We start from the raw sequence: 22,335 nt of genomic DNA, 5'->3' as shown, positions 1-22,335 counted from the left end.
GTCCGTTAGTTCGTGTGTCTCCCTCACCCTCACCACCTCTGTGTCGCCCCTCCCGCAGGCTGGAGGACGAGAACATGAACCCGGCCAAGGAGACGTCGCCGTTCCTCCACAACGGCAACGGCTCGGCCTCGTCCCTGCAGGCGGCGCTGCGCTCCCAGCGCGCCCTGCCCCCCGGCCCGCTGGGCGACTACGACCTGTCGGTGGAGGCCCGCCTCTCCTTCCTGAAGAGGGGCGTGGACGAGGTGAACAACGGGCCGGTGGACGGCTACACGCGCTGGGACCAGATCAACATGAACGTCTCCCAGCCGCCGCCGCCGCCCGCCACCGACAACGTGGGCCGTCCCGACGACCCGGCCAGGTACACCCGCGGCCAGTCGCAGGCGGACGAGGGGCGCGGTCACTACGGCAACAACAACAACAACGGGGAGCCCCTGCAGAACGGCGGCCGGCGGGGCGTCGGCGAGCGTCTGAACGGAGTGGGGGGCGGCGTGGACGCGTCCCTCTCGCGCAGCACGGAGGAGCTGTCCCCCGAGAAGCGGCTCCTGGCCCCGCCCACGGTGGCAAAGGCGCAGAGCATCGGCAACATGGAGAGCGGCGGCGGCGGCGTGGGGATGAGGCTGTACTCCATCGACGCCGGTGTCCGTGACGACGCCTGCGACGGGCAGGCGACCGGCCGGGCGATGATGATGGATGCGGCGGCGGCGGCTCAGGGCCAGAGCATCGTCCGGAGCAAGTCGGCCTCGCTGCTCAACGAGCAGAACCTCCAGGTGTACCCGGGCTCCTCGTCCTCCTCCTCGGACCTCCTCGCCGCCAACAAGCCCGCCGCCGCCAGCAGCAGCAGCCGGTACCCCGTGGCCTCCAGCATGGCCCTGGGCCTGCCCCCCCCCCAGTACAACATCCAGTACTCCAGCGGCGGCCAGCCCCCCCCCGCGGGCCCCAAGGACGGCCTCTGGACCCAGCGGACCGCCGTCCCCCCCGAGCTCCAGGGCTACCCCGCCGGCCCCCCGCCGCCGCCGCAGCAGCAGCAGCAGAACTCCCTGGCCAACACCAACTACTCCAACCGCAACCAGGCGCTGCCGCCCGGCTACCCGGCGCGGGCCCCCGGGGACATGTGGGCCAAGGACCGGCTGCAGCCCTCCGGCCCCTCCTCGGGGGGCCCCCCGGGGCCCGGCCGCAGCAGCACCCTGCAGCGGCAGAGCAGCGGCTCCTCGGCCGTCTCCATGGGGCGCTACCAGCTGCCCGAGGGCGAGTACATGACCTACCGGGACATCCACACGCTGGGCCGGGGCCCGCTGGCCATGAGCCACGCCCTGCAGCGGCCCCTGTCGGCGCGCACCTACAGCATGGACGCGCCGGCCTCGGCGCGGCCCCCGGGCGGCGGCCGGCCCCCGCCCCAGGACCACCTGCTGCCCGAGCGGACCATGTCGGTCAGCGACTTCAACTACCAGCACCTCAGCCCCGGCAAGAGGCCCGGGGGACGCGTGCGCTCGGAGCACTCGCTGCTGGACGGGGGCCCCCTGCTGGGGCCCGGGTCCCGGGGGCCCGTGCCCACCGACTGGAGGGACCAGGTGATGAGGCACATCGAGGCCAAGAAGATGGAAAAGGTAAAGGAGGACAAAAAATAAGGAGAAAAGTGTCTCATGTTGTCGTCGTTGTTGTTGTTGTTGTTGTCATGTTAAAGGACGCCGCAAGTTTAAACCGATAGATTTTCTTTGCATACACACACCCGCGCGCGCACACACACACCCGCGCGCGCACACACCGCCTCTTTAATTGCCGGTTTGAGTCGCACAAGACACGCCAGACTGTAAATGCTACTAACAGGTTCCAGCAGACTGCCTCTACACTAACCCTGTTGTTGATGAGCTTCTATTAAGCGGTGGGCACCGCCGCAAGGCCTCGCTCTGAACAGTGGGGGGCCTGTGTGGGCTTCTCCGTGTCCATGTCATCCCCTCTCCACCTCAGAACGCGCTGTCTCGCTCCTATAATTCGGCTCACGCCCCGCTGGGCTGGTCTCACCACCACCACCACCCCCCGGGCGGGGGCCGTAGGGCCATGCATGCCAGCCAGGGCTCTCTGCTCAGTAGTCCGCGGGACGGCCTGTCCCTCGGACCCTCGGGTTTCTGCGTGAGTACGGTGTCGCCAGCGAGCCGGCTAGCGTGGACCCCCACTCCCAGTAGTCCTTAGGCTGCTTCCTCTCGAGACCAGGAGATCACCCTGTGTTCCAGTCTCTCTCTCTCTCTCTCTCTGTTCCCTGGGTCCTTCGCTTTGAAACTGAGGAGTCATCACTGATCTGGCTTGAAAGGAAATTTGTTCTTGGGCTAGTTTGGATTTGGCTTTTTTAGTGAAAACGTTTGCCGACTGGTGATGTCTTCTCAGACGGAAGGATGGACTGACTCCTGGGGTTAATACGGTTCTCTAATGTGATTTTGTAGCATAGCTCTTGTTTTAAAAGGGGCATTTTTAGTACTTTAGTATTACTCTAGATAACCATGTGTGGATGGGCCTCCCAACTGGGTTGTGAGAGGCCTTAATGTACATTTAATGAATAAAACATCCGAATAAATATTGGTAAGGCCAACTTACACAGTCACACTTACTTAAGCACTTCCATACACTTTGTGTTTGCATCACAAACATGGGACGATAAAGGGAGTTTTTTACATTTTCGGAACGTCACAGCACGAATGCCCCCTTTCAAACTAGAACAGGTTTCGGGGCCCCCTTAGCGTTTCCTCCCCACTCTAACCTGCAGCTGTCGAAAGACACCGTCAGGCGTCACCTGTAGGCGTGTGAAACCTTGTGATCACATTCACCACCACCGTGATCTCCCTCCCCTGCCCCGCCTACTAAACGGACCCTTTCAAATCATTCTCATGCTCTTTCATCCTCTTCTCGCTGCCTCGTGTTGCTCACATCAGTCCTCCTATGACCTTTCCCCACCTGTTTGAAGATGAGTACTGTGTCTGTCGGAGGTAAGTGGCAGGAAGTAGAGTCTTTAAGGCAGAACGTGTTTGATTTGGGGGAAATGAATGTGTTTGGCAAGACGTAGGAAGACCATTGATGGCATGTTGATATGTTTCCTATAAATGCTGCACTCATAAACCTCCACGTGTGTTACAGTGAGTGGTTGAGACGGATCCATATTAATGATGGATATTTCTGATTTATTATAAATATATCAACACATTGGCATCGGCCTTCCTAGGTTTTGTCCCTAGTTCTTAATCTCCATTCCTAATATACCCTTCATTTTGGCGTTAATCATAATCACCCTCTTAATATTCCACCAAACTGCTGTTTTCTGCCCATGTATTGAGACAGGATGTTAACATGGGGGTTGTGCTCTCTGTTTAGGACGACGTGTTCAGCATCCCGGGCCAGCAGAGTTACACCCTGGACCCTCACAGAAACGTAAGCAGGAGAGCGCGGGCGGTCTGCCGCGTCACTGTGTCGTCTGTGACCGCCACCCGCATGGGTCGTGCTTTTGACCTCGGCTCAATGAGTCGACAACTATGAACTGAATTGTGTGTTTTTCACCCGTCCTGCCGTTTCTGCTCCAGGCCGAACTCAAGGACGTAGAAATGCATGAGCGAGCACAATTTGTATTGAGCTAAAAGTTGGAGGTTGCTATGGCAGCATAATGTTACTTATATAAAAGATGATAAAAGCCCAATAGGGCTATGTTCATTGCATGGCGAAGCTCCTCCAACAACCCATCTAAACTGTACGCCAGCAAGCAACGATCCCAAACACACAGATTCACATCCCATTAGGGTGTCCCCCAACTTATAACCAAGTGTCGTCGTCGTCCCCCCCCCCCTCCCCAGGTGCCTCTAGTGAACGGCCAGCTGGGCCCAGGCCCGGCCCTGCGTCCCAACTTGAGCCAGAACTCCATGGCGCGCCACCCGTCCCGCGAGCAGCTCATCGACTACCTGATGCTCAAGGTGTCCCAGCAGCCCGGACAGCCCGGACCACACGGCCCCCCGCGCATGCCCCAGGAGGCCCTCCAGGAGGTAAGCCCCGTCCCCTATGGGGGGGGGGGCGTGTTAGAACCACCCCCAGGGGGAGCACAGGGTTGGCGGTGGAGATGGGTTGGACAGACCCCTGTTGGTGGGGGCGTGTGGGGTACATTGTTTTGAGGTTCTCCCTTAACTTGGTCTTGGCAATAACAATTGTTTATTTGAAAATTGACGATGAAATATTTCATTTTTCCCTGATTACCCTGTTACTCTTTTATTCATTTCCCTACTTGTTCAATAATTTGTGTATTTATTTATTTGACTGTATATCACTCTTTGGGGTTACATATCAGTATGTTTGCTTGCTGCTGAATATTGCCTGTGCAGGGACTGGTTGACGTAGAGTCCTGGGACTCGACTGAGCCTCCCTGTTCAAATAAGTGTTGAAGATGAATATGGTTTCACTGCGAGTGACTGACCAACTCGTGGGTCTGCTGCTGTTGTTCCAGATGTGTGTGAAGGTGGAGAAGAGTCCGGAGCTGGGCTTCAGCATATCGGGGGGAGTGGGCGGCCGGGGAAACCCCTTCAGACCGGAGGATAACGTAAGCCTACACTCTGGACTATTGATCTCCTCATTGAACTAGTTACAAACCACAGCATTTTGGATGAATTGATACGGATACCAAACCAATTGTATGAGCTGGTCCCTGCCAACTATCAAACGCTTTCTCGCCAACTTGTGGTTGACACCTTTTAGTCTGTATTTACATCTTATCCTATTATAAAATGTAGGTGTGTGGTTTGTAAAAATGCTTTTTCGGTGCGTGTGGTTCCTTCAGGGGATCTTCGTGACCAGGGTCCAGACAGAGGGGCCGGCCTCCAAGGTCCTTCAACCTGGCGATAAGATTCTCCAGGTAATGTTTTGCAGGAGGAAGAATAGTGGGGAATAGGAACTAGTCACGGAGCTCGTCACGGAATCTGTGGAGGCTGACGTCAACACGCAATATCCCGAGTTTGAATTCTCAATCATGGGATATTGCCCAATGTCCACAGATGGCGAACCAATCAAATTGCGCCATCTTACGAGGTTCACGTGTAGCGTATACTAACAGCAGATATATGTCCACTAGTTTAGTCCAGTACTACCTGGTTCATCAATGGAGCAGACCCGTAGTCAGTGTTATCAGGGACAGCTGTGTTGATCCTAAAATACCGGCTCTGCGATAAGGAATCCTGAATAGTCAAATGTTGTAAAACTAAAGAGACCCACGACGGATTTGTGAGGTTAATTCTCCCTGAGGGTAACCATTAGGGATGTGTCGGTCGCGACCGATTCGTTATTCGTTAACGAACGAATCCCGAACGTGAACGACAAGAACTGGTTCCCCAAAACAAGAAGAACTGGTTCTTTGATTCTTTTTTTTAAACATAAACCAAAAATATGGTCACGTAAATAAAATATACAAACGAACAGAGCTTCGTCTCCCCGCGACTTATATTGATTGAGTCTACAACGTTCTCAAAGATTCAGCCAATGAGAGGTAGCAATGGTGTTGCAATGGCACCTGGGTAAACCAATGACAAGGCGGTACCGTCGAATATGCGCGCTTTCTGTCTGACGTATCTTGGGTCATACCATTCGACGTGGGGCCACTCATATATCCCCCTACATTTTTTCGAAAATAGACTTGACCTCCATCTGTTTATTGGATAAACGCATTTCCCAATCCCAGGAGTCTTTGCTCCATTCTACGTCAATTTAAGAGCAAACAAAGAAATTAAACTGCAGTTCGTATTTTTTATTTATGACCATGAAAGTTCTGTAATGCTTGAACAATGAAGAATTAAATGTAAAGTAAAATAAAATTATAAATGTAAAACCATGAATGAAATATAGAGAGTAAGCAAGTGGTATAAATATTGGTGGGACGTTTATAGTGTATCTTCTCGATTTCCACGGGGTTTAGAGCCTAGAAGTGGTTTAAATTATGCTCACGGCCGTCTCGCAGGGGGGGGGGCGGCAGACACCAAATTACGTGATCTGACGTAACGAACGAATCAAATAAACGAATCGTTATAGTGAACTGAACTGAAAGAACTAGTTCCCGGAAAAGAATCATTTTGCCCATCCCTAGTAACCATGGATATATATCTGTTGTCCACAGGCGAACGGCTACAGCTTTGTGAACATCGATCACGGGTACGCGGTCTCCCTCCTGAAGACGTTCCCAAGCACTGTGGACCTGATCATCCTGAGAGACATGCTGTCATAGGGTCGCCGGGCGCGGCCCCGCCCACCGCCTGAACACTTGACGAGGACAGACAGGGCCAGGTGATCCGGGAGAAGAACCAGCAGACAGATCGATGGCCACTCTTATTTGTATTTTTATACACAGATCCGTTGGTCTTTCATGACGTGAACTATTTATGATGAAGACCTCGGCAGAACATTTTGTCCCACGAAACATAGAGGGGTGATAACGCCCCACGCAGTGAGAAGGGGAAATTGGGCGGGGGAGTAACATCGGGACGCATGCGTCGGGAAGAGGCCATCACTGTGGTATGGAGTATTTTTATATGAAAAAGGAAACCTGTGTGTGCGGGGTGGGAAGGGTTTATGTTCTCAACGCCACTGTTGGGCTCTCTTTGTACAGAACGTTAAGTTTATTCCACTCATTCGTCCTCATCACTCATCAGCCATCGGTGTGCTTTGGTTTCCGTAAGACTATCGCCGACCACTAGGGGGCACCACTCCAGCGTTTTTAACATTCAGTTTGCCTTTTTTTTTTTTTTGCTGGTCTTTTATCGTGGATTTTTTGTATTTAAAAAAACATGTACTTTGAAACCACTTATAGGTTGGCTGTGTGGTCTGGAATGGGGGATAATGTTATGGTAAGTTTCTTTTTTGTGTGTGTGTGAACATGAATGTAGTTTATGGGTGGGATGTAGAGGGGACAGTGAAACTGATGTCCTCGTGTGGCGTGGAGAGCGACAGACGTCCCACCATAGAACTGTGTTTCATCCTGTGATATTTTTTGGCAATACTGACATCGGGGTACTCCAACTGCACACCTACTGGGTCGACGAGCGACACCTGCTTTATCATTTACACCTGGAAGGAAACCACTGCCAGGGCTTACGCCAACGTAAACAACCAAGCACCTTTATGGACCGACCATCGCAATATGACTGGATATCATCACAACCTCGGTGCTGAAACACAAACCACGACAAGATGCATTTCTGCATGTGATATTTTGGGACGAGGAATGGAGAGAATTGGGCCGGAGAAGGTTCTGGCGTTTTTGGGAGAGCCATGAGATTTTAGATGTAGTGCATATCTTTTAAAGGGGCGGCGTCCATTTGGGATGCAACCGGAGCAGGATTTTTGCAGACCAGAGGGGGTGTGGCTTCGCTAGGTATCCAAAGCATGTTTGGAGAGTGGAGAGGGGCTGGATGCACGAAGAGATAATAGGGTTTTAAATTAATCAGTCTACACTAGCTCCGCTGCTCCTTTTTTTAATTTAGGGCTTTTATTCCCTTTCATAAGGAGCTGACATCAGGTTCGAAGAGGGCCGACTATTAGGGCAAGAGTTTCAGTGTCTGACCTGTTTGCGTGAGGGGAAAAGATCACAGTTTGCCTTCCTATTTGTACAAAATGTCTCCATCCTTTCAAGCTTCTCACTTAATTCCCGTGTGTATGCGACAGTCTTGGTTCTGCTCGTTCTGCAGAAGATTTTGGTGTGTGTGTGAGAGAAATTGTTCGTGTGAGAAAGTGTGAAAGAGAGGAGAAGCAAGGTGTCAAGTGCCATAGACCTTGAACTGTTTGAATACGGGAGGACATTTCACTTCCGGGACCCAAGCAATATTCACTTATTCATAACGGACAAAAAACAGCAACTCATCGTTGAGTATATTCATTTTTTGTTTTTTTGTTGGTTTTTGCATTATGGCTTAGCAATAGTGAAGAGAGAAAAAAACAGACAACTTTATTTTTTATTCTTAAAAAGATCAGCATTTTTAAAGAGACTTTTAGTAATCACTGGTTTTACATGCATTTTATATTGTGGAAAAAATGTTTTGTAATAAAACGGCATTGTTAATATAAACAGCTGTTTTTTTTATTTTTTTGGTTTATTTTTTGGTCATCAAATTACTAATCGAACATACCCAATTCTAATCGATGCAGAAATCCCAATGTTTAAACTTTGTATTCAAGCAAGTGTTAAATCACATGCCTTTTCATCAGTAACAGTCACTAGTTGTGATCAGTATACCAGCTGTCTGCATGAAATAGGCCGACTCCAGTGGTAAAAGATTATTTGATGAGACGTGTTTCCAAAAGTGGTGGAAATGATTACACAGTATTGGCTTCACACAATTTTTGAATATGTATGTGACCACCAAATTATATGTACAATATTTATATAGTAATGTATATCCCCCTCACACTAATTCAGTGAAAGCCATTCCTGCATATTTTCAGCATTTGTGTCATGCACTGTACCTGTATGTAAATCATTTTGACGTGCACAACGACTTATGCTCATTAAGAGATTCTGTCGAAACAAAAAGAAAATGACACTGTGGTAATCCAAAAAAGGTTTGACCCCTTTATGATCGCAACATTTGATAATTGGGTGAATTAATATTTTCCTTTTTTTTAACGATATTTGCTTTTTCTTGGTTACAAACCAACTATTCAATGTTTTTCTTTTGTTAAAATATTTTGTCAAGTGACATTCCCTCCTAAAAACGCCCAAGTAGATTTTAATGAGATTTTATAATTTCTGTTATTGGAATCTATGTTGGATTTTCTTTAACAAATTATTTGTTCCTGAATTGATAGATAGTATTTCTCTATTGATGAGGAATTGATAGTCCGATCATAGACAATCGAACCAGAGAATCGGTGTCATCACATAGTTCTTTTTTTCAAGTAGTTCTAATTTATTTTGCAGTCTCAGTGATTTGTAGACATTATTATCCAACCGATTACTTCATGTAAATACCTATAGAAAAACTTGAAGAAAAAATAATCATGGCATTAGTGGTTCGAGTTTGTAAAACCAGCAATAAAATCTCCATGCAGACAGGCAACCCTTTTGATGTTAAGCAGTTAGCGTTCCAGAAGAATCTCTGGAAAAAGGCAACAGAAAAATTATCAATATGCATTTATCCAACATTCCAGATTTTGTATATAAACACCCTGTTTATGAAGTAACCTGTGGAAAATAAACTAATGCTCTACATTGTTTGGTCTTCTCATGTCTGCTTCATGTCATCTTCAATGTTTTTGTACCATAAAGAACTTTATTGATTTAGGATATTCTGAAATATTTTTAGGGTATAATTTATCCCATTTATACCTTCTGCATGAACACAGGTCCCACTGGAGCCACACACTACCGTGGATGGCTGCTGGTGACACCAAACACTGGTACTTTTAAAGGGCCCCTATTTTACCAGAGGTTGTGATGTGATTAGCCCTTAGAAGCTGTGTATGATGGATAGATAAGCCTACCAGTTGGCATGGTCCACTGTGTAGGCTGGTAGACTGATCTATCCAGCATACATGTAGGTGGAAAACTCCTTGTGATGTGCTCAAATCAGGGATTTTGAAGTGGCTTGTAATGGCTGATCCCTCTTAAACATGGTGGTAAAATAGGGGCCCTTTATCCACTATCGAATCCGTTAAGTGCTCCCCGTGCAGGTTCAAATTTCCCCATGAAATGAATGATTTGCTGCAAAACTTAAACATTAAGATCCACTTCTTGCTCGTCAGGTCTCACCAACACATCCTTGGTTGTTTACATCCATGGTTTTGAACGCAGAACTCCTAAAATGGCCACACTCTGGAAGTATTGGTCAAAACCGACTGGGTATCAACTAAGTATCCAGATTGTTGTATTTAATTGGCTAAAAACAAATCACTGAAGGTTTGTTTTGTAATTTAAATGTCATGTGACATTTTGGTCTAAACGGGCCCCACATAGATTTAATACGATTTTATAATTTAGATTATTTGATTACATAATCCCAAATTAATTAATAGTATATCTGAATCTTATCAAAAAATACCAACAACAAGGTATATTATTGTGAGTAAACTACCCATCCCAAAAATAATGACGTTTACGAAAATAAAAAAGAGCAAGCTCACAACAAAAAAAAAATTGAGGACTGAACTATAAAAGAAAGTCTAGAGATAATTCCATTAATGTGCATACTTTACAGATTATTCATATCACTTTAGGTGTCTTCAGCCCCTTTTGTTCTGGACCCCCACAACACACGGTGGCGCTGTTCAACATCTTAGCTTCCTCCTCCTGATCCAGAAGTCAATAGTACACTACTGACTATGGTGGTTACCCTGAGGTATTCCCTGCACGAATACCGCGTATAAATAAACACGGGAATTATATTTTAGCACCGCCAGAATGAACGGAATACCGGGAACTACCGTTGTCCAGGTCACCAACCTGTCGTCGGCCGTGAGCAGCGAGCAGATGGCCACTCTGTTCGGCTTCCTGGGGGACATCGAGGAGCTGCGGCTCTACCCCCCGGAGTAAGTGCATCCGACGCGGGCTCACTAGCCACAGCAACGGCGGGGATCTATCTGGGGCCTTTTTTTTAATTCGTCGATAATGCTTACAAACAAAACATAGGGATGACCGTGAAGGGGCTTTTAAACGTGTGTGTGTGTGTCTTGTTTCATTAACAGCAACGCGCCGATCGCGTTCTCGTCCAAAGTGTGTTACATCAAGTACCGGGAGCCGTCTAGTGTCGGCGTGGCGCAGCATCTCACCAACACCGTCCTCATTGACAGGGCGCTCATAGTTGTCCCGTGTGCGGAAGGTGAGTGCGGATCATCTTTCGCTCCCACACTGTGTCATAAGATTGGGTCTAAATAGATGATGTGGTTTGTGTTGTTTTTTTCTTGTTTTTTTACCTCAGTCCAGACATGCAAATCGTTTACAAACGGTCGTTAACAAATTCTGGTTAATACTCTTGCTGTCTTTCTCACTGCTCCCCTCAACCCCCCCCCCCCCCATACACCCTCTCCTTACATGCACACATAAACACACATAAACACACACACACACACACACACACACACACACACACACACACACACACACACACACACACACACACACACACACACACACACACACACACACTAGTATATTCCTACATTTTCACTCACCAACACACTCACAATCATACACTTGTCTATACTAACATATTGACACTCACAATCACAAACACAAACGACCACACACACACACACACACCTATACTATCATGAAAATCAATCTTAATCACAATTATGCACTGGTTTGTACAGACACAAATGGCTCTTCGCATGTGATTTCATGAGTAGTGCACTTTCCAAGGTATTTGCTTTTCCAAGGTTTTACACTGCATCCGACATATAGGTATTTCCTACTTAGAATTGGGCAATCGAGACGTAGCAACATAGCACTGGTTTTATTAAATCATTTTTGGGGATAAATCTGCTTTCCTTTTTTTGATCAGAGTGTACTTATGCCTTTTCATCGTGACTTCTGTTTTTTCACGGTGATCAGTCACAAAACCAAAAAAATTATAAAAACATCAGGACGGCAACTCGGATAGCCTAACTCCTGATCCTTTCTTCCTTTTTTTATGTAAACCCAACCCCCTGTGGTGCCGCTGTTCCTCCCGTGTGTTACCGTAACGTCATGATAGTAGCGCAGCGCAAATTGCTCTTTGTCATCCTGACTTGGTGGCCCGATGGCTACTGAGTTTATTAATTTGGTTTTGTATGTTTTTTTCTGTGTGATTATGTGTGCATATCAGATGACTTGAGTGGCCCCGGCTGGTACACTTCACTAGCCTGAATCAGGCATTGTTTTCCAAGCCACAATCCCCGAGTGGGCCAACCAAGCCTTCATGGGGGAAAATGTGACCAGGAGACAAGGCCGCTGAGCATTCCAAGATGGACACCTTGTCTCTTTTTTGTTTTTATTTTCTTTATTTTTTTATTTCCTTCCTTTCATTCTATTCCCATGTTGTCCACTCTCTGCTGTCTCTACCAAGAACCTCTAGCTTTGTTTTTTACTTTTTCTATAAATATATATCTATATATATAATTGGTATTTTTTGGTTTATTTTGTTTTTTCATTTCCGTCCATCCCCCCTCCCCCCATACCCCTTCTCTCCACCTCTACAGCTGCAACTTGTGTGTGGTTGAGCTGGGTTCAGCGCAGCGATGCGGGCCCCCATTCCCCCGAAGATGGCTGTCACTTAACACTCTTTTCTCTCTCCTCCTTGCCGGTGTAGTTGTAGGTGTAGTCAGGGTAAATGACAAGAGAGACCCGACTACAACCTATAGAACGTACTGTTGCACTTTGTTGTTGGATTTTGTTTTAAACTGCTCTGTAAACATATCTACTGTTTGTGTGTTTCAACGCAGCCACGTTTGATATAGCTTTATCAAGGGTCGCTGTTCAGAAGCTACTTAAACACTATTCTTCTCATATATATATTTACTATATATCTATATATATATACGAGTATAGACGTGTCACAGGCATTCATTGTTGGTTTGTATTGTTTATTGAGGATATTTCCCTATACTGGAAAGACTCAGGTAGCTGTTGTGTTTAGACATGGCGTTTGTGTTTAGTACCGGTGACTCTCATCGTACGCTGTGTCTTTAAATCCACCTGTAGCCTTTTTTAAATTTTCTCTCAGTTACGATTTGTAGTTTTGATTAACGGTAACGGCCACAATAACTAAAAACGTGGCCTCTCGTCCTCCAGCTCTACTGAGCGGGGGAAACGATAACAGCAATATTTACCATTTGAGAAGAATTTCTAATCCGATGTTCTTTGGCAAAAAAAAGTCTTGGCTAACGTCTCATACAATTCTTAAAGTTGTTGTTCTTCTCTGTATTTGATGTCCTGTGTGCTATTAGTGACGCAGCCAATGGGGTTGTCTTGTGTCTTGCACAACTTTCCGACACTGCGAAAACGAACACCCCCCAGGAAACGCATCCATGCTTGATATCGTACGGTTCATGACCAATATGTTTCCAGTACAGGTGACCCCATACATCAAAGTGTTGACTCATTATCTGCATATTATTTTCTCCTTTTTTTTCAATCTATGGAAAGAAACAACAAAAAAGATAATCTGTTTCTTTTTTTTATTTTGTGAGGAAAATCTGTTTAGATTGTTGACATTCACAATCATAATTATGACTGCCTGAGCAGATTGCTTGTTTTAAAGTCTAGTCCACCACAGCGATTGAGCTACGATGCTCCGTCTTCACTCGTAAGACACTAGGACAGGCTTTAGACGGATGAGATAAAGAGGACATTTTGTTTTTAACGCTCCCTTTCGCTCTAGAGCACAGTGTTGGGTGGGTAGTGGATGATAGAGCAGACAACAGTCCCCCCCGCTCCATGGACCCCCGCTAACCGCTGCCTCTGCCCCTTGACAGGGAGGATCCCGGAAGAGGCCAAGGCCTTGTCTCTGCTGGCCCCGGCCGCCCCCCCGGCGCCCGCCATCCTCCCGGGCGCAGGCCTGCTGCCCATCCCCATCCCCACGCCCTCGCCCGTTCACAACGTAAGCTCCCAATTTATTTACTTTTTGAGATTCATATTTGTAAAATAGTTTTACAAATGGTCTTGGCTGCATGCATGTGTCCGTGTGTTTTAGTTGTTTATGTATTTCTATTTTCTAAATGGTTTCACGACCGCTAAAGTGGATGCACAAAACGTGGCTTCTGGGGGATATAGAGGGCGGGACTTCCCGGAGTGCTTCGCAAGAAAATGTATTGTTATCCACCTTTTGCATTGATCAATTTTACAGCTCATGGGAAGAGAACGGAAATGAGTTTCTGTAGACCGGATAAATAATAAAAACCGACCTCCATTACGCATACATCCTGGGTGATGAAGGGCTTCTCACGGCTCATATTCAAGACGTGTGTATGTATATAGCAGTGTGTATACGGTTGTGTTTCCCTGGGCTTCTGCAGCTGAACCTCCCGGTGCTGAGCCGGCCCCCTGCGGAGCTCTCCCCCTCGCTGAGCGCCCAGCCCCCGCCGCTCATGGGGAACGTGGACCCCTCCAAGATCGACGAGATCCGCAGGACTGTCTACGTGGGCAACCTCAACTCCCAGGTGGGGCCTTCAGACACCGTGTCCGATTCCTCAGGGATTTCACTCCTGAGGTCAGGGTCCGTTTGTTTTATGGAATCATAGCTGTCTGCCATTTTGTGCATTGAAGTGCGTCTAACAAGGCAAGGGTCGTCTAAATATGCACAACAGCCAATAGTAAGGTGGGTCAAGTCAACAGAGGTTATTGGAACTCTTAATTACCTTTAGTTCATTCATGTTAACTATATTTACACTGATTTACAGTTTGTCTGTGTGTAGACCACAGAGATTTGACTTGACATGCCGTACACTTTTCTTATGTAATGTGTTGTTTTGGTGTGCTTACAGACCACCACGGCTGACCAGCTCTTGGAGTTCTTCAAGCAAGTGGGAGACGTGAAGTTTGTGCGCATGGCGGGGGACGAGACCCAGCCCACACGCTTCGCCTTCGTGGAGTTCCTGGACCAGAACTCTGTGTCCAGAGCGCTCACCTTCAACGGCGTCATGTTCGGAGACAGACCGCTCAAGTATGGGATCTTTATTAACATCTAATTATCATTATCGCTTATCGGCCACAACAATAACAAACACAATTGTATTTAATCATGAACTGGCTTTCTTCATTTCTTTCTAAAGGATTAATGGTTTTACTGATATGTTTGTATGGAGGAAATATGGTACGCTGATGCTGAATTATCAATCTAATTTAGTTCAGTTAGCAATGCAACATTTATGAAACAAATAGAATCTTCATTCTGTTTTATATCAATGCTACGATGATATATGTGGACCAGGGATGGAAATTAACTTTTTTGCCCACCAGCCACTGTGGCAGGTAGATTAAAAAATCTACCAGCCACTCATCTTTTTTACCAGCCACTTTTTATGCGCTATATATTTCTTTAATAAATGTGTAAATTTTGAACAATATAATAGTAGCAATAGATAAGACTGTAAGTAGGTTCTACCAAGGAACCGAGTTGAAACGTTACACTCTCAGTGTTTCCCCTAGGATTGAGTTGCAGCGGAGGTGAAATGTTATGTTTTTCACACGCAATTTTTTTGTGTGCTCGCAAAGCGCACCCTGCCGGGAGGTTTCTATGTGTCTGCTGGCAACATACATACAGTACATTTGTGCACAGTAATTAGCAGGGGAAATAAGGAGAGATTGAACATATTACAAGTATAATCTTTAAAACCATTATTTACTTTTATTTAACAAAAAATATTTTATATCAACAACCACCCTATACATTAAAATCCCATAACCCAAATACTCCAACAATCGAAAAGGTCTGTGCCTCAAACCAATGCATCTTCACACTCCCTCCCCTCGCCCCATCACAAAGGTTGTAGTAGGAGCATAAATAGGCCATGCCTCTATTGAACAAGTTTTGGAGCTCTAGAATCAATAATGGCGACGCTACTGATAATGTTGCTAAAAAAAATGTATATTGACATTTTTGCTAAAAAAATAATTTCTTAAAAATAAGTAGAGATATATTTTTCAAAACATAAGGTTGCAGTTAGACATAAAGAGCCCATGCATATTGAAAACGTTTTAGGGATCTAGAGTCAATAATGGCAGCGCTATTGAAATTTTACCATTGTGGTCGTTTTCAGTTTTGCACATTGCAGACGGTCCCTAAGATCGCGGCTGAATCCGACTGCTCGTAGAAGCCAATGCAATTCACAGTTCGCTAAAGACGGCTCGTTTGGATGAAAACAATGTTGTAGCTGGTTCTCTGGGTTACTACACTCAATTGTGTCGCAACGATGTTTCACTGATGATCTATTGAACCGCAAACTCCGAATCTGCGGAAGTTCCTCCGTAAATATGAAGCTCTCCTCTTGTTAAAAAAAAATAAGAAATTCAGCAGCGGCGGAAAATTTGCTGAAATTTGATAAACAATACACGGGTATCTGCCATGTTAAGTCATGTTTATTTCAAAGGTGTTACGAAGTTTGGGGATAATTCATCTATACAAAGTATTTTCAATAAAAGTCAAATTGACATATTAACAATAAAACAACATGCATGGCTACACCATCATAAGTCAATTTGTTTTTTTATATTTAAATGTGACTAAACACAAATTTGTCCACAGACATGGTAACTAACGTATGATAGTAAGCATTATTGGCCCGTAACACTAATATTCAGAAAAAACACTTTCTTTCTGTTCAATTGTCTAGATAGAACTTTATCAATCACCTGTAGGAGAAATTTGTTAATGATTGTCCCTATAAAACAATAATGGTAAAAAAATAAATACAAAACACGACGGTACCTGAGTAAGTCAAACCGTCCAATCTGAAGGCTCTACTTAAAGGTTGGGTATGGAATTCTCTTTTTTGGCCATTTTTGCAAAATTACTTGAAATCCTTATCATAACCCACTTACAGCCACTGAGTTAGAAGTACTGACATGAAAATTAAACAAGTCAATCATCTGTGGAACGGGCAGGGCTCGAAAAACTCCAGCCAATGATTTCCAGACCCACCGAGTGGCATTGGACAGTAAGTTCGTCAATCAAACGGTCGTACTGCACTCCCCGACCCCCTCCCCACACGACCCCTTAGTGAAAATACTCAAAGATCGTGACCCTGAGCAAGCTTCTGTTGTTATCCTGCGGTAGCTACTGGAGCTAGCTAACTAGCTAATGGCTCGCTCTCGCGCATCTGTGTTCGCCCGTGCATGATTGCGCGTCCATGTACTTGGAATGGGTGGAGTCAGAGTCAGCGTTGAAGGAGAGGGGGTAGGACCATTTGAGTTGTGTATTTTCAAAATCTGCTGGCGTTTCGCAAATCCCATACCCCACCTTTAACCACTCCTCCTACTTCCACCAATGCAAAGCGAACAGAACTGAGTAGGGGAGGGCGTAGCCTAAATAGTTTGTGAACGAACCAGAGAAACGCAACGCAACGCAAATTCAATGTGAACATGTATCAAATTTCAGCCAGCCAGACAATTCACGTCACAGTCACGTCTGTTAATTTATTAATGGAATTCTGAACGTGTCCCGCCTCCGAAATAGCCTGGCTATAGCCATGCTGCCTTGCGTGCGATTTCATTTCTCGCTGCGAGGCAGCCTGGATTCCATGGATCAGATTTTCGCCTGAGATGGGGAACCAATCACAGAACGGGGAGGGACGGCAAGACGATGACGACGTCTATGCGACACACCCATCGTCTTCTTCCGAATTGCGTGTGTCTCACGCCGAATGCGTGAGACTTGAGAGCTGTTAGTTATCTATGTTAGTTACTGGTATATTATCCCGGATGTTGACAAGTCGCAGTTCAGCAAGAGAGGCGTAGAAGAAGAAGGGGTTTGCTGCGTGAACTCTAAATTTTAGCTAACATGTTTCTCTTCATCCTTCCTTTGCCTTCCAGGATCAACCATTCCAACAACGCCATCGTGAAGCCCCCGGAGCTGACGGCCCAGGCCGCCGCCAAGGAGCTGGAGAGCGTGATGAAGCGCGTGAGGGAGGCCCAGTCCACCATTGCCCTCGCCATAGAGCCCGGTACGCACTCCCCCCTAGCCCCAGTCCCATTGGCTCAGCCGTGCATCCCTGCCCGTCCTTCGTTAGCCTTCCACTCAATGCCTGGGCTTCCTCTGCTGTTTTCTGTAGGAGAGGAGGAAAAGCCGCGCTCTGCCAGTCGGTCCCGACGGCCGCGGCGTTCCCGCTCGCGGACGCGCTCTCCCTCACGCTCGAAGACGCACAAGAAGAGGTCGCGCTCGAGACACAGGTGGGAACAAGTTGTTAGGCCTCTGCCTCCTCGTTAGGCTTCGGCCTCCTCGTTAGGCTACATCCTCCTCGTTATGTTAAAGGGGCCATACTTTTTGAGATTTAGCTTGTTATAAACCTTGTCAGCTATTAGTGAGTGAACTGTGCTGTGGGAATATCCGTCAGTAGTTGACTGCCCCTGCTGGCTCATTTCTGAACAAACAAGGCATCTCGTCCCTGATAGGTTCGGGGAGTCCATCCGCCCTGTCAATCATAGGTTCATGAAATGTAAAACGTTTTACTGGTGGAGAACGAATGGAGGGAGGCTGCAGAGCGTGAGGGGCTGTTATTGGTGGTTTGGTTTCAGAATCTTGCTCTCTTTCTGTTCCCTTTTTTAAAACCATTGAATCGTTTCTAGAGCAGCTTTAACCCCTAGTGTGTTGTGACGGTTAAGTAACGGCGTCTCTCTGGGTTGCAGGACCAAGCCCTCTCAGGCGCCCGTGCCCAGGGGCAGTCCTCGCGGCGTCCACAAGAGGCGCTCACGCTCCCGGGACAAACGACGGAGCCGAAGCCACTCCAGGTGTGTGTGTGGCTGTGTGCATGTGTTCATTTACCAGGACTACCACTCAGCCATGTCTATTTTCCTTTTGTTAAATGGGGCAAATTCGTAAATCATAAGCAATGGAAAGAAAATGACATTTATAGTACTGCTAACGTGTAATAAAACGTATGATGCCTATGACAACATGTGACGTATAATAACGCGTATGGTTCCCTCCAGGGGCCACAGGAGACGCAGTAGGGAGCGCTGCAGGAGCCCCAGGAGGACGGCCCGGTCTCCCTCCCCCCAGAGGTGAGCAAAACACCCCCTCCCCCCGCCTAGAGCATACCGCTGGGGGGCAGCCAGTAGTCAGGGGGTCAGTATGACTCCCAGCCACAGGGTTCTGGCTTCAAACCCAAAGTCAGCAACTGCCTGTAGGGGTCCAATAGCGGGTTGTCTGCCCCTTAGTGAGACGATGTGCACCGTTCCTTAGCTTGGCACGTGCTCTGAAATGAATGGGGCCGTGTAGACGCTACCTTTAGGGAGTTAGCAACATGGGTTAGGTTACATGAAGGATGCATATATCTAGAGCGGGGTAGAGACACCTCGCTTAAGGTTTTCCACACCAGTTTAGATGGGAACGTGGTTTGGAGAGGGAGGGTTTACGATCAGTGTTTTTTATTTCTTTGGAATCAAGCGTCCCCAATAGTGGCATGTATTGGCCTATATCCTAGACTCTGTGGGTCCTCTTTTAAATCAATCCATCAATCCACCCTCCACTGGTCCTGATTAGTCCCTTAGGGGCCACTCACACTAGGGCCGCGGCCCTGTGCCCGAGCTCATTTGCATACTACAGCCTAGAACGTTTGTCTAGTGTGACCACGCCATCCGTATTCCAGCACGGAACAGCCCCTTGGCCACGGCACACTTGGGAGAGGTGTGCCGTGGCCAAAGTACAGATGCTAATGAGATGACACGCGCGGCCGGATACGCAACGTGAGCTGGATGACGTAGTCCTTGCGCGACCCTTCTTTCTTTATAGGTCCATGCCCTTCTTCCCCACAACAATAATTTTAAACAATGGCGGCAAGCGGTTCACGAGTGGGTTTACGTTGGTGCGATAGTGGAGTCGAGTGTTTACTTGAAATTTGGGCCGACGACAGCATTCACGTTGTTGTTCTCCACTGTTGTTATGGCAGCGAGGACGCTTGGTGATGACATATTTATAGTATTACGATGTGATGACTTATGTATGAAGGAGCAATCGTGCCCAGGCCACTGCCTTTGGGAGCAGTGTGACCACGGGCCAGCACGGGGAGTGGGGAGGGGGGGGAATCGTGCTGAATCTTCCTGCAGCACGGAACATACAAACTTGCCTAGCGTGAGTGCGCCCTTAGTCATTGGGAAACGGCAGCTTCCTCTTTCAGGTCCAAAAATGGAAAATGCTGATAATCCATTAACAAAATGTTCCTACTGAGAAGACCGGTGGAGGCTGTACATAGTGTGGTATTAGTCTCAAAAGCCCCAAAGGTAGCAACAGTGTTAGGGATCTAGAGTGGAGGAATGACAATTTGTTTCACTCATGCAGAAACACTGCAGCCTCCCACAGAGGCGCCAACAGTCATCAAACTTTCCAACAGAAGCCGAGGTAAGCTTAGGAGTCTGAAGGCTCATGTACAGACAGCCATGGAGCTGGGCTCCAGCCCTTTGAGTCTATTTATTAATCATAGAAACCAATGTAATGCAACATGACCAGGGCATTACATTGAGTAAAGGAATAGTATATGCAAAAGTGTTGTAACGTTTGTGGAAAATATTTATTATAAAGAGGGGGATCCCTGTTTGACTGATTTCAAGAGATCAATGCATAATATAGATCAACAACACAAATATATAATGACTTTGTCAATATTACTCTAAATCAATTCATCTTAAAAATTTATTAATTTAAAGAAATGACTGTGTATATATATATATATATATATATCTGTAAATATTATTGTACATACCTACAATAAGCCATAGGTACAATAATCATGTATCCCTTCATATATGTAAATATGATATAACTCAAACTCTAGTCTTATCAAACTAACATTGCTAGTTATTTTGAAATATCCCTGTAGACTGTTATGGAACAAAAAGCTTATGTTCCTGTATGATGACGATGTCTCCCATCATTGGCTTTTGTGGAGAAGGAAAAGATGGCCGGCTCTCAGTGACCGTTTGTCCTCTAACTCCAGCAGGGTGAAGAGGGGAGGGCGGAGGAGGGAGCGCAGCAGGGAGCGGAAGGAGCGCTCTTTGTCCCGTAAGAGGAGTCACAAGGACCAAGACCGGAACCGAAAGGCCAGGCCCGTCAAGGTAACCAAGGTGTTCCCAGAGATCCAGTCCTTGCACTTTAAAGGCACCCAGTGCAACTTTATGTAAACATTCAATGAAAAATAAACATTCAATTTCTAGTCTTTTTTACACGTAGTAAGTTTCAATAACTCCATACCATTACATATCGACATTCAAGGAGCAAAGATGAGACGTCGTTGTGTGGTGAGAACTGATAGAAAATCGTAAACAACAACAATCGCCGGTGGGGAGAAGCCATTTTTCCATTGACTGGAAGCCTGCTTTATTTATTGTAGGTTACAAAAAATAAAGAAAATGGCGGCATTGTTGTTGTTATCGATTTTGTATCAGTTCTCACCACACAACGACGTCTCATCTTTGCTGCTTAAATGTCGGTAATGGTATGGAGTTATTGAAACTTACTACGTGTAAAAAGACTAGAAATTGAATGTTTATTTTTAAGCCTCGAAAGTTGCACTGGGTGCCTTTTAAGCATCTGTAGCATTAAGCTAGTTATAGTGTACGCCAAAATGTCCAGCATTCGTCGAAACGTACTCGAGAACAAAAAATGCATTCAAATGAATACGTAAAATAAAGACAGAATATGGAAAATAAATAAATAAAGGGGTGTAATAAGTCATGTATTCTGTAAAATATATTCGACCGCTCGCTCACTTGTTTTTTTGATTTAATTTGACATTGAAGGTGCAAAAGGAGGTTGAACGGGAAGCAAAGGAAGACTGTGAGAGCGACAGAGAAGGCTCCGGATCGGCCAGCGAGGACATGGCCTCCCCCTGTACACAACAAAATGGCCGCTGAGAGACTGGGCGAAGAGCACGTGTCCGTAGGTTCAACACGAAGTAGGAGACCAGAGTTCTTCTTTTTGGCTAACAGTGGCTATATTAAAAAAAAGTGTGTTGAAATACGTATTCGCACACGACAAAACTCACACATAGTTGGGTAGTGTCACACATGTCAGTCGCCCATTTTTAAGACGCAGCGTTGTATTAGTTCAATCATCATCTGGTGGTTTGCTTTTAGTTTTTTATTCAATTTCATACTGGCACTACACAAATTCCGTTTTGTGGTACAGATGTCACCAAACAAGGATATCGATTTCATAGATGTGTCCATCTGTCAATGACAAGCAATTTAGTTATTAAACTGAAAGGAAATCAATCTTTATTGTCAATTTTATTTTACTGAACAGTATTTTGATATCAGAATCAGTTGACAGAACGTGGAACCTTTATGGATTCAGCTATTGTACCATCTATTTGGGACAAATGGTCCGATTTAATGAGTAAACCGTAAGCAAAGATTTATATTTAATACTTTTTAATTACAAGTCTACTAACTAACAAAAGAAAGAATAAAAGGGAGTAGTAGAAGAGAAATCTGAATAATCGTCCCCTCTTTGTACAACTGTGTAGAACCCCTTGCTTCAGTACTAGGGATGGGACAGGCTATGCTTACCTCGCTAACGTACAGAGCCTGTATTGACTTGATAAAAAATAAATAAATAAAAGAACAGCCCACCCTGTATCTAACTGGCACATACTGATAATCCTCTTAAGCAATAAGACAAATGTTTGAATCTAAAAATAAAC

At 46.2% G+C, this 22,335-nt stretch overlaps 2 protein-coding genes across 6 annotated transcripts in view; both read left to right on the top strand.

The window, feature by feature from the left end:
- erbin (erbb2 interacting protein) overlaps positions 1 to 9,217 on the top strand; it is a 45,009-nt gene extending 35,792 nt beyond the window's left edge. For 2 of the 3 annotated variants that reach the window (XM_060050325.1, XM_060050326.1), the window contains 7 exons: positions 59 to 1,604; positions 1,966 to 2,127; positions 3,358 to 3,414; positions 3,831 to 4,016; positions 4,472 to 4,564; positions 4,802 to 4,876; positions 6,128 to 9,217. In XM_060050325.1, the coding sequence (XP_059906308.1) occupies positions 59 to 1,604; positions 1,966 to 2,127; positions 3,358 to 3,414; positions 3,831 to 4,016; positions 4,472 to 4,564; positions 4,802 to 4,876; positions 6,128 to 6,235 (2,227 nt within the window). In that variant the 3' untranslated portion in view covers positions 6,236 to 9,217. The remainder of the gene's footprint in view (positions 1 to 58; positions 1,605 to 1,965; positions 2,128 to 3,357; positions 3,415 to 3,830; positions 4,017 to 4,471; positions 4,565 to 4,801; positions 4,877 to 6,127) is intronic. The other variant, XM_060050327.1, reaches the window with a different exon arrangement.
- Positions 9,218 to 10,254: 1,037 nt separating this feature from the next.
- srek1 (splicing regulatory glutamine/lysine-rich protein 1) lies at positions 10,255 to 22,275 on the top strand. 3 transcript variants are annotated; one of them, XM_060050333.1, is made up of 12 exons: positions 10,255 to 10,530; positions 10,687 to 10,820; positions 13,456 to 13,580; positions 13,996 to 14,139; positions 14,464 to 14,642; positions 17,510 to 17,640; positions 17,749 to 17,866; positions 18,323 to 18,424; positions 18,626 to 18,697; positions 19,974 to 20,033; positions 20,629 to 20,746; positions 21,431 to 22,275. In XM_060050333.1, the coding sequence occupies exons 1-12, from the start codon at positions 10,403 to 10,405 to the stop codon at positions 21,542 to 21,544; spliced, it is 1,425 nt and encodes a 474-aa protein (XP_059906316.1). In that variant the 5' UTR covers positions 10,255 to 10,402; the 3' UTR covers positions 21,545 to 22,275. The 3 variants fall into 3 exon arrangements, with proteins under 3 accessions (XP_059906316.1, XP_059906317.1, XP_059906318.1); XM_060050334.1 differs by having other exon boundaries at positions 10,278 to 10,530; positions 20,632 to 20,746; XM_060050335.1 differs by lacking the exons at positions 10,255 to 10,530; positions 10,687 to 10,820 and adding an exon at positions 11,855 to 12,307 and having other exon boundaries at positions 12,928 to 13,580.
- Positions 22,276 to 22,335: the final 60 nt, after the last annotated feature.

This window comes from Gadus macrocephalus, chromosome 4 (genome assembly GCF_031168955.1).
Source record: "Gadus macrocephalus chromosome 4, ASM3116895v1".
In the NCBI taxonomy this organism is placed as follows: domain Eukaryota; kingdom Metazoa; phylum Chordata; class Actinopteri; order Gadiformes; family Gadidae; genus Gadus; species Gadus macrocephalus.
This window is presented reverse-complemented; position numbering and strand designations above follow the sequence as displayed.